At 45.5% G+C, this 12243-nt stretch overlaps 1 protein-coding gene across 1 annotated transcript in view; it reads left to right on the forward strand.

The window, feature by feature from the left end:
- Window positions 1-10406, forward strand: part of LOC102417793 (rod cGMP-specific 3',5'-cyclic phosphodiesterase subunit alpha) — a gene marked incomplete at its 3' end in the record, with an annotated part of 39678 nt that extends 29272 nt beyond the window's left edge. The window contains exons 15-19 of the mRNA XM_006104492.3: window positions 128-215; window positions 370-470; window positions 874-981; window positions 9972-10035; window positions 10332-10406. Of these exons, the coding sequence (XP_006104554.3) occupies window positions 128-215; window positions 370-470; window positions 874-981; window positions 9972-10035; window positions 10332-10406 (436 nt within the window). The remainder of the gene's footprint in view (window positions 1-127; window positions 216-369; window positions 471-873; window positions 982-9971; window positions 10036-10331) is intronic.
- Window positions 10407-12243: the final 1837 nt, after the last annotated feature.

A 12243-nucleotide genomic window follows, 5' to 3' on the forward strand; every position in this document is an offset into this window, starting at 1 on the left:
CACTCTGGGCTTAGCCTCTCTGCCGGCAGAATTAGGAGGTGGCAGGACTGGGTGACGTCTTTAACCTTCATCTCCGCCATTCCATGTTGATTCTCTCTGTGTGTGTCTCCCTTTCTTTGCCATTCAGATCCCAGAACCCACTGGCCAAGCTCCATGGCTCCTCCATCTTGGAAAGACACCACTTGGAGTTTGGAAAAACATTGCTGCGAGATGAGGTAGGAGGAGGGCCTTCTGCACAGGAGCCCCCACCTCACAGGAAGCCCGCATTGGCCTGGGCTGCCTCTCCCGTCATCCGGGGTGACCATCGGTAGTTGGGTGACTTTACCGCCAGGATCACTTCTCACACCTCTCCTCTGATTTCCTCCTTAGGGCTTGAACATCTTCCAAAACCTCAATCGCAGGCAGCACGAACATGCAATCCACATGATGGACATAGCCATCATTGCCACAGACCTCGCCCTGTATTTCAAGTTAGTATTTCTTCTCATTTTAAGAATAAGAGTAGCGATAGCAATGATTATTACAATAAGAAACATCACAGTTCCAAGCGATTCATGTGTACAGTGTGCTAGGCACAACCCTTGTGCTATGGACCATTCCTTCTCACCACAGCTCTGTGAGTTAGATAGTATTGCTCCCATTGTACAGATGGAAAACTGAGATCCAGGGAAAGAGATTTGCTAAGGTCAGATAACAAGTTTGACAGAGTCTGGATTAGAAACCTAGGTCTTCACTCCCAGGCCCTGGTTCTTTTAATGTTCTTTTGTTAATCATGTTGTTTTAAGAAGCCTCTATCTGAAATAGCCAATGTTAGAAGCCCAGGCGTGTCTTATTCTAAGATTTGCTCCATTAACAAATCGGTGTGTTTTGTAGGAAGAGGACAATGTTCCAAAAGATCGTGGACCAATCGAAGACATTTGAAACGCAACAGGAGTGGACGCAGTACATGATGCTGGAACAGACGCGGAAGGAAATCGTTATGTGAGTTGAGATGGGGCTTAAACCCTGATCCTCTTATCCCAGGGTCATAAGATGAGCTGCTGAAGTGACAGGCCTTGCTGCCCTCAGAAGACCCCTGGGGCACTGTCCATTTTGGAGGCCTTCAACATCTGGGGGGAAAATGAGGTTATGCCAAACCAGAATTGTAGAAATCATGGTATATGATTAACTTTTTTTTTTGGGCACTAAAATTCAAAACAATACAGTGTTATTTTATTTCTCTGTATAAAAAAAGTATAATATTCAAAGTGTTTCTTTCATATAATTCGGAATTGGTGGTAAAATTATAACTTTAACATTTTTTTTTACAAAACAGAGTATTGTGCTAATTATGATTTGGGTGATAACTATGTGTCACTCAAAATATGTGGCTTCATTTTAGTATTCCTTTCTATATAGCAACGTCCTGCAGTCTAGCTGTGCTATTCATAAACGAGTCACCTGATTTATATAAAATGTATCGTGGCTCTGTTAGCAGGAGGTCTGGTAATGGGACTCATATAGAAGTTCTCTGGTAAATACCTTCTTTCACGTCTCTCAGTGTGCTCCCATGAGTCACCTCAATTCATGATGGGGTGAGAAGCATAAATGAAAGGCCCTTTGTGAATACGTGGCCCAAGTCCCTGGCTCCCCTGTGATGGGTCCTGGGTGTTGATGGTCAGCGGAGACCAGGCCTTTCCAAGGAAGTGTCAGGTTGATTGTTTATCTCCAGGTACTTCTGAGGAGATGAGGCTTGATTAAGTCACAAATGTAGCAACCTCTGCAACAGAGAAGGGGCAGCCGCTGGGACAGGCACATGGAAGAGGGGACAAGGGGCAAGTTGTCATTCCCTCAGCCCTGCATTGTCCAATCAGGCCTCCACAAGGGTCCCTGATCCTTGGGAGCTGTGGGACCTGCTCCCCCCTGAGCAGGGGGCACATTCAGACTACCGACCAGGGAGCAGCCTCACCTGACATTTCAAAATGGCGCAGCGGAGAAGTGAACAAGTGGGAAGAACACCCTGTTCCTGGGTAGGGGGACTTTATATTAAACACTGTCTATGCTCCTTAATTAAATATTCATTTAAGGTCATTTCAAGGAAAATATCTAGTTAATTTTGGGGAATAATTGGTAGAGTTAAAAAGAATAATTCCAGAGCAAGTGCTTTTAAGTGAGACATAAAATTCAAAAGTCATAAATTGATTTGTAAACGTGACTACCTAAAAATGAGGGATTTCTGCACAACACACATAGGAATGCATAGCTGAAGTCAGAATGCAAATGATAACCTGGGGAAGAATATCTGTAGCACTTCTGACGAGAGAGAGAGAGAGAGAGAGAGAGAGAGAGAGAGAGAGAGAGAGAGAGACCTAATTCCTTAGTAAATAGAGTGTTAATACAAGAAAAAGACTAATCTAATAGAAAACTTAGCAAAAGGCATGAACAGTTATTTCGCAGAAAAGAATACAGAGGGGTGTAAACATGTGAGAGGAAGACTGTGCTCATATTAAGAGAAATGCAAAATCAAATTACACTGAAATATAATTATTATTTACACTCCTCCTGGCAAAGATTAAACATTTGATAGCACACTGCGGTTGGGCAGAGTGAGTGGCAACAGGCAATCTCATTCACTGCTGGGAATGTAAATGGGTGCAGCCTTTACGGTGGACAACACCCCCGACAACTGTACATACTCTCAGACCCAGCAGTCCACACCTAGGATTTACCCCCTTGGTATCCTCCCACCTGTGTGCCAGGGAGTGTGTACAAAGTTATTCATCGCAGCATTATTTGTAATCACAAAAAAAGATGGAAAGCAACTTAAATATCCATTTGGGGGCACAAAAAGTCAGCTAGATATTTTGCCAGCAAAATAGGTCGATTCAGGAGTAACAAAGAATTGCAACACAGAACAAGCAACCATGGCATACGAGTCTGCTAAAACAAAGAGGAAACTATTTTGTAGAGGGGAAGAGGAAATTGGGAGGGCTACCATAAACAGAGAGCTCCCTGTTATGCTTTGAGGACTATGTAGGGCGTGAGAGAGCGCCCCCTTCTGGCCTCCCTAGTACTTTTTTATTTGTTTGTTTTGTTTTGTTGAGCCTCACCTGAGGATATTTTTTCCCATTGCTTTTAGAGAAAGTAGAGGGAGGAAGAAAGGGAGGGGAGAGAGAGGGAGGGAGGGAGGGAGGGAGGAAGGGAGGGAGAGAGAGAGAGAGAGAAAGAGAAAGAGAGAGAGGAACATTTATTGGTTGCCTCCTGCATGTGCCCTGAGACCAGGACTAGGAATTGAACCTGCAACCCAGGTAAGTGCCCTTGACGGGGAACAGAACCTGTGACCCTTCGGTGCACGGGTTGACGCTCAGAGCCCTACTACATTTGAAATGAGGTTTCTGTTTACTAATTTTTTGCAAATACATATGCTACTTTTCATACAATGGAATGCCATACAGCCTTTACAAAAAAAAAAAGAGAGAGATAGGAAGGATTTCCAAAATACAATTTTTTCAAAAAGGCAAAGCCCAGACTTCAATCACTGAAAAAGCCCAGGTAGTGTTAGTGGAAATCTTCAGACTGAGGCACACAAACCCCTCCCGCTACCTCCCCAACCCAAAGCCTTGCAAGATGTATGGTGGTGTGGCTGGCCTCGCAGGAACCAGTGTTCTCTTCCTTAGCAGTATCTTCCTAAGAAAGCACAGAGGGTGACACACTGTCAGTTCCCGCACTCCTCTCCCACTTCACAAAATAAAGGCAAACTTGCTCTTCCTTGAATCTTCCTACGGAGCGAAGGCCTCTGGGCCATCAAACAGAGGGACTATTTGAAAGCCTCTTAACCAAGGCATATAAACCCAAGGACGGGCTTCAGGCCTTCCCCGTCTTAGATATTTTTTGTTAAAAGCAAAACAAGGCATTAGCAAAAGAGAATTTGGATTGAACAACGGGGCAGCAGGAGCTGAGACATTTTACAAACTTCCTTCCTTCAGTGAATGTTCCACTGATATCAGGACAAAAGTGCACCAATAACAAGTACTGAAGGCAGCTGCACTTGATTTCATCCGCATCACTATTGTCTGTCTGTCTACCTATTTACCTATCTGCCTATCTATCTAGTCTCCCTACACATCTATCTACTTCTACCTTTCTTAGAATTAAGAATAAAAAAATAAGGATGCATTTTAACATGCTTATTTGAGCTGAAAAAAGAAAATCAGATTCTTTCTGACAGAAACAAGTCTGATTCGCCTGCTTTTGTTGACAGTAAAAGACTGGCATTTCCGATTATGTTCATGGCAAACATTCTCACAACTTAAATGAGTCAAATCTGCAGCTTCAGCCCGGCTGTGGTGGCTCAGTGGTTGATTGTAGACCTATGAACCAGGAGGTCACGGTTCGAGTCCCAGTCAGGGCACTGGCCCGTGTTGCGGGGCTCTATCCCCAGTGTGGCAGCCGACCAATGATTCTCTCTCAGCATTGATGTTTCTATCTCTCTCTCCCTCTCGCTTCCTCTCTGAAATCAATTAAAATATATTTTAAAAAATATTTGTAGCTTCAAAGTTTTGGTGAAATAGTTAAAAATTGTTATTTGATACAAGCACTCTATAAAAAATTTAACACTGGGAGATATAACTAGTAACGTTTTACTAGATCTAACCCATTCTGAGTATCTTGGGTTTACCAAAGTGTTGCAGAGAAACTTTCAGGGGTGTAATTTACAGTCACGTGAAGGTCTCGGTCAAACCTTTATGGCATACTTCCCAGAAATTGAGGAAGTGAATGATCGTAATGTTAGCTTTAAACAAAACTGAAGGAGAATCTCACTGAATCACCAGCTGATTGACCATTCAGAATAATGATTACAGCATGATTGTTAACGGTTAATTTGGAAAAATTCAAAGAATTGGGTGACAGTGTTGTAACAAAACTCCATCCATTCCCAAGGTTTCTAATTAGCTGCACTATACAAATTTAAAAATGGCAGAAAATAGCTGTTAATTCCTATCTCAGCCTAACGATAAGAAATATTCATTCATTAACTGATTTTTAAAAAATAGTCTTACCCTGTCTCAGTAAGAGATGAATTTCCACAAATATTTACTTTGAGTGTGTAGTAATTAAATATAAAAATAGGCAATATGTATATTTTATTGGTTAATTGTGTAAAAATAATAACTTAATCCAAAAGAAAAAATGTCAACACTTGGAGGCCTATGGTCAAAGAAAAAAATATTTATATAAGTTCAATTAATGGATATATTTTTCAAATGAGGAATGTCAGGCCCTGAGGGACAAAGTGACTCCCCGACTGTCACATGGGCATTAGTGGAGAACCAAAGGGGGGAACCCAAGTCACTCCACCCGTCTCCTGCACACCCACAGTTTTCTCGGGCTCCCTCAGACCTTCCCCCTGCAGGCCACACCCGCCAGGCCAGGTGTAACGCCAGGGCGTGCCTGGGTGCCTGTTCAGGTTGGCTGGGATATTTTCAGGGGCCAGGGAGAAGGGCCACTGAGCTGCACAGCTGCATGGGAGAGACATTTGCTCTGGGGATGGGCCAGGTGGGGAGGAGCTCAGCTAGTTTCAGCCAGGCAGCTGGACTCACCTGGCAACCCTGAACAAACGCTTCATGTGATGAAGGTAATGATAATGAAGAGGAGGACAATGCGTGCACTAGCAAAACCATCTCAGGACGGATTAATTACATTGAACATATGAAATTGCTGATTTTTTACTGTTTTTGATCCACAAAATCTGAATTTCATATGATCCAATCTAATATGATTATCTCATTTTCTTTCTTTCTTTTTAATATATTTTTATTGATTTCAAAGAGGAAGGGAGAGGGAGAGAGAGATAGAAACATCAATGATGAGAGAGAATCATTGGTTGGCTGCCTCCTGCACGCCCCCGACTGGGGATCAAGCCTGCAACCTAGGCATGTACTCTTTCGACCGAATCAAACCTGGGACCCTTCAGTCCTCAGGTGGATGCTCTATCCACTGAGCCAAACCAGCTAGGGATTATCTCATTTTACAAATGAGCAAATGGAGACTCAAACACATTAAGTCACTTGCTCTGGGTGCAGCAAGTAAGAAGACCGAGGATCTAATTGTGTCTGATCCCAAAGTTCTGCATGGCATTTTATACTGTTCTCCCATTCAGCTCCATCCCCTGCTCTTGAAGACTTGCCAAGAGGAAATGGAACAAATTTCTCAGCATGCAAAGTCTTCATGACATACTCCTACTCTCTTCTACATGATAACCATGCTGTCCCTAACTCTCCACCCAGACACCTCCCTCTTCCTCGCTTTGCATGTCTAATCTACTCCCCAAGCCCTGTTGAGTTTACTTCTCAAATGCCTTACCTATCTGGACACTTCTTTTTATCATCTCCTTCATCTCTTGTCCTTGTAATGCCTTGTTTTTAGGGCATGAGGCTTTGGATTGGCCTTTCTGGTACCCCAGTGTCCTCTCCCCATCCCCCCACACACCAGATCTGTCTATGAAACACTGAGGCGTGTTTCCCCAACAGCTGGGAGTGATTTTCACATGATCTCTCCAGCTAAGCACAGTAAACACTCAGTGAAGCCACACCTGTGGGCTTAAAATGAGGGCCCTGACAGGTAACAGGAAGCCAGTGACTCTTGTATGCCAAGCTGACCGTTCATTTGTTTCATCTGTTTGACGGTAAGCATAAGGTATCTACAACACTTAGCATTAAGCAAAAGGCGCGTCTTCTGAAGTTATCACAAAACATAAAGGTGTTTCTAAGAAATGTATACATGTCTGAAAGCTTATTTGCCTGAGGGTTTGCTTAATTAAAGATATTTAGAAAAGAACCAACATGACAGCATAGGTAACCGCCTGTGCTCGCCGCCTCCCACAACCACATCCGAATTACAATTAAAATACAGAACAACCATCACTTAGAACCGCCTGAACGCTGGCTGAATGGAAGTCCTATAACTAGAGAAGTAAAGAAAAAAAGCACATTGAGAGGGGTACCAGGGCCGGAGGCATGGAACCAACGTGTGCTTTTTTTATAATCGGGAGGGAGATTGTTCCTGCGGAGGCCGCCCATAAAAAACAGGGGGTCCCAGCCCCACACCAGACCCCCAGCCCAGGGTTCCAGAGCTGGGAAGAGAAGTCCCTGCAATTAAGGGCTGTAAAAACCAGCGGGGTTTGGGGCTCAGTGACGCGGAGGCTGCTGGAATCCCAGGTGTTCCTCTTAAAGGCCCGCGCACAAACTTACACTTCTGGCTTCTTCCAAGTTCCAGCACCGCGGGACCCAGACACATAAGGGGAGGAACTGGATGGTCCGGCATCAGGGCAGGAATTCTGGGGCACTTTCTCCCAGATGAGGGTGCTCCAAGGGGTCACTGTGCCTGTGCTGGGACCTCCCCTGTCATAGCTGACGAGTTTCCATCAACATGGCCCACACTGTTTGCTCCGCCCTGGGGATTCCCTGAGACCCCGCCCCATCCAATTCATAGCCCCACCCAAGCTGTTTGAAGCAGCTTTCCCATATGAATGGCTTGTCCTGGCACAGGCTTCAGACTCTACTAAAATCTCTCAAGCAAGCTGCAGCTGGAGGCAGCATGCTCCACACCTATCAATAAAAGGCCCAAGAGCCCTGGCCAGCTTGGCTCAGTAGATAGAGCATCAGCCTGCGGACTGAAGGGTCCCAGGTTCGATTCCGGCCAAGGGCACATGCCTGGGTTGCAGGCTTGATCCCCAGTAGGGGTTGTGCAGGAAGCAGCCGATCAATGATTCTCTCTCATCATTGATGTTTCTATCTCTCTCTCCTTCTCCCTTCCTCTCTGAAATCAATAAAGAAATATATTTAAAATAAAAATAAAAGGCCCCAGACCTGGCACTAGTACCAGCCTGCCTGGCTTCATAGCTGGGTCCTGTCTGGGCACCTCCACCCCGAGCCACTGGGCCCCACAGGACACCTACCACAGAAGGCCACTCTACCAATCCCAGGAGGCATAGCAGCTCTACCCAATACATAGAAACAAACACAGGGAAGCAGCCAAAGTGTGGAGACAAAGAAACAGGTCACAAAAGGAAAGAAATGGAAACAAGTTAACTACTGGATACAGAGTTCAAAACCATGGTTATAAAGTTAGTCAAGGATCTTCATGAGACTTTCAAGGTTCTTAGTGAGAATGTCAAAGACATGAAAAAGGACCAGTCAGAAATTAAGCATACACTAACTGAAATAAAGAATAATTTACAGCCCTGGCTGGTTTGGCTCAGTGGATAGAGCGTCGGCCTGCGGACTAAAGGGTCCCGGGTTTGATTCCGGTCAAGGGCACATGCCTGGTTGTGGGTTCAATCCCCTATAGGGGGTGTACAGGAGGCAGCCAATCAATGATTCTCTCTCATCATTGATGTTTCTATCTCTCTCTCCCTCTGCCTTCCTCTCTGAAATCAATAAAAATATATTTTTTAAAAAGAATGATTTACAAGGATTCAACAGTAGAGGATTCTGAGAATTACTGCACCTCCCCTCCTTCCTTCCTACCCTCTCCATCCTACAAGTGTTGCCAACCTGCTTTGCTACAGCCCAGCTCTGAAGAGGTCATGACTGGGCCCTAAATTTCCAATAGCTCTCCATGCCTGTTGGATACAGTCTACACTTCCCAGCAAGGATTCACACCCACACCACGTGGCCCTGGATTCCCACCCCAGACGTTCATGCCTCTACCCCCCTGTGTCTGAAACACCTTCTTGAATTCCCCGCTCTTGCTCCAATTCTTTGTCCATTCCCCTCCCTTTCCATCTTATGTTGTACCTGCCTGTGTAATAATACTTATCTCACCTTCCTAATATTAGGAAACTCCTTTAAGAGTTCATCTTTCAATCCTTTCTTTCTTTCCCCAATCCTTTCCTCAACTCCTTTTTTAAAAAATTTCATGAGTTCACTTTTTATTTGCAGCAACATTTTACTAGGAAAAATTTTCAGACACACAGAGAGTTGAAAGAATGTTATGCCCACCCTCCAGATTCTGCCATTAACACATTATTGTCAACTCATCCCTTTATCTGTCAATCCAGCTTATTTGTTGGATGCGTTTCAGAGTAAGTTGCAGGCATCAGCGCACTTTCCTGCAAATACATCAGCACGTATCTCATTAACTAGAGGTCAATATTTGTTTACAGCTCTTTTTTTTTCTTTTAAGGCAAACGTTACCTACAATGAAATGTGCAGATCCTAAGTGTACCGCTTATGAGTTTTGACAATTCCTTCCTCTACTTCTTAATGCAAAGCTTCCTCTCAATGACTGAGCCACACAGGCATTGCCCACTGAGGCACAAGTGGTTCTTGGGAGATGAGCAAAAAATCTTAGACGTTTCAATGGCCTGTGGCCCTCTAAACAGATATACAGTATGTCTGTGGTAATTAAAATTTCATGGCGGAGCAATTATAAAAAAACTTTGTCTAAGAAGGATTTTTGGCAGGAGACGGGGAGGATGATGGGAAAAGGTTGACAAACATTGTTCTATACTAGACAGGCGAGAAGGAACTCTGAAGATGTGATGAGATTGAAATGAAATTGATCTCTACGAAATGGCTAGGACAGAGTGTGGTATATCATAAAAACCCAAAATATGTTCATGATAATTACCAATACTTATTGTGCACATACTTTGCCCAGGTGCATGCTACGATTTTATACACATTATCTCACTCAATCTTGCACCCACTCCATGAAGAAATTACCATTATTATTACAGTCAAGCACACTGAGGCTCAGAGAGGTTGGTTCAATTGCTCAATGTCAAACTCCTGGTAATTGACAGAGGCAGGATTTAAACCACCGTCTGACTTCAAAGCCCCCCTCAGATGTACTGGGGAAGTGACCCCCCTCCTCACAATGGGGTGAGGTCACGTACTAGTTGGGGGACAGAAAGAAGGGGTAGATGAAATTAACAGTACGTGCAGCCTTCAATGGCTCTGGACTGATGGGTGGTGTCCTGTGCCCAGGGCCATGATGATGACCGCCTGTGATCTCTCAGCCATCACCAAGCCCTGGGAGGTGCAGAGCAAGGTATGGCCTCCTCCGGAGCCGAGAGGAGGGGGTTCCAGTACTGGTGGCGGCAGCTAAGGTGGCTTGGGATCCCCAGCTCCAGAGGCAGCCTACTTTGCCCCATCCTCCTCCGGAAAGACAAGGAGCTCACTCTAGGACCCTCCCATGATGACCGTGAAGTGGGGGTGGCGGGGCCGGAGTGGGGTTTATGCTTTTTTGAGCTGGAAATCCAAGTGGAGTGGAATAGAATCGCGGGACACGGGCAGGAGGACTGGGGCTGGGGCTGACTCAGGGTTGGGGGGGTCTGCCTGTTGCAGGTAGCTCTGCTGGTTGCTGCTGAATTCTGGGAACAAGGTGACCTGGAGCGCACGGTGCTGCAGCAGAACCCCATTGTGAGTAGCGAGGGGGCCTGACGTGGGTGTGTGACCTCTTCCTGATGGACACCTGTGACCTTGCCCTGGCAGAGAACTGTGTCCTCTCCCCACCTCCTGACATAGAGATGGCCTTTCCCTAGGCCACCGTCAGCCTCCTCACTGGGAACATGTTAGAGATGCAAATTCACAGGCCCCACCCCAGACCTCCCTCAGCAGAGACTATGGGGGTGAGCCCAGCAAGGGTGCCCTCCCAGAGTTTGGGACCCTGCTCTGACGGGATGGCCTTAGCCCACTCAGCTAAGCAGAGACTGACAAGTGGACACCAAAACTTGGATTTCCCTTTTAGTTCCAACGGCCTGGGCGGCCACCTCCCGGGCTCTGTTCTAACAGCAGAGAGTGCCGGGAGGAAAGGTCTTGTTTGTCAAGCTGAGGACCCACCGATGTTGATAGTTCAACCTGACTGGACAGTCAGCCAGCTCCCCGCTGGAGGCCAGTTAGAGGGTTCACCGAGGGCCCTGCTCTGAGGCAGGGCTAGGAGGTAAAGGTGGGGTAAAAGAGAGAGACCTTTTGGGGACAGAATCACAGATGTGGGGATGGGCTCACCTGTGAGGTGCTGAAAGTGCTGGGGCACCCCGTGAGGCCGGAGGGAGAGTGGCAGGGCTGTGAGGAGCCGGCAATGAGCATGAACAGCAAGGGCCGGTGGGATTTGTGACTCTCTTCTTCCTTTAACACAGCAGTTCTCAACCTGTGGGTCGCGACCCCTTTGGGGGTCGAACGACCCTTTCACAGGGGTCGCCTAAGACCATCGGAAAACACATATATAATTACATATTGTTTTTGTGATTAATCACTATGCTTTAATTATGTTCAATTTGTAACAATGAAAATACATTCTGCATATCATATATTTACATTATGATTCATAACAGTAGCAAAATTACAGTTATGAAGTAGCAACGAAAATAATTTTATGGTTGGGGGTCACCACAACATGAGGAACTGTATTACAGGGTCGCGGCATTAGGAAGGTTGAGAACCACTGCTTTAATACCTTATAATGGACAGGGCACGGCTAATGAACCCTCTGTAGTCAGACCCAACCATTAGCCACAGCCGGCCATTGTTTTATCTCTGACCCTTCCCTGTGCATTTTTAATCTTTTGGCTGATGTATTTTAAAGGAAGTAAGTCTCAGAGGTCATTTCTTCCATGAATACGTTATAGTTTGTATCTCTAAGAGTTAAGAACTTTATTTTTTTTAAAATATATTTTATTGATTTTTCACAGAGAGGAAGGGAGAGGGATAGAGAGTTAGAAACATCGATGAGAGAGAAACATCAATCAGCCGCCTCCTGCACACCCCTTACTGGGGATGTGCCCGCAACCAAGGTACATGCCCTTGACCGGAATCGAACCTGGGACCCTTCAGTCCGCAGGCCGAAGCTCTATCCCCTGAGCCAAACCAGGTCAGGACCAAGAGATAAGAACTTTAAACAAACACACCCAACCACCGTACCATTATCACCTCATGATGATGATTAGTCATAATTCGTGAATATCCACTAACCCCCAGCTCCTTCACTTTCCCTGCTGAGTAATGAAAATCATTTCGTTTGATTTGCTCAGATCAGGACCCAATCAAGGCACCAACGCCCTCCTGTTGTTGCCGTGCTTATTGTCTCTTTTCATCAACAGTTGTTTCCTCGTCCTCTTTCTTTCTTTTTTTTTTTTAACCTTCCGTATGTCATTTATTTGTTGAAGATGTGGGTCTTCTGTTGTGCAGTGTCCCACCTCGTGGTGTTATTTAACATGTCCCGCTAGCCCTGTATTTCCTGCAACCTGCTAGTTCGATCTGG

This window comes from Myotis lucifugus, unplaced genomic scaffold, assembly GCF_000147115.1.
Source record: "Myotis lucifugus unplaced genomic scaffold, Myoluc2.0 scaffold_576, whole genome shotgun sequence".
NCBI classification, from domain to species: domain Eukaryota; kingdom Metazoa; phylum Chordata; class Mammalia; order Chiroptera; family Vespertilionidae; genus Myotis; species Myotis lucifugus.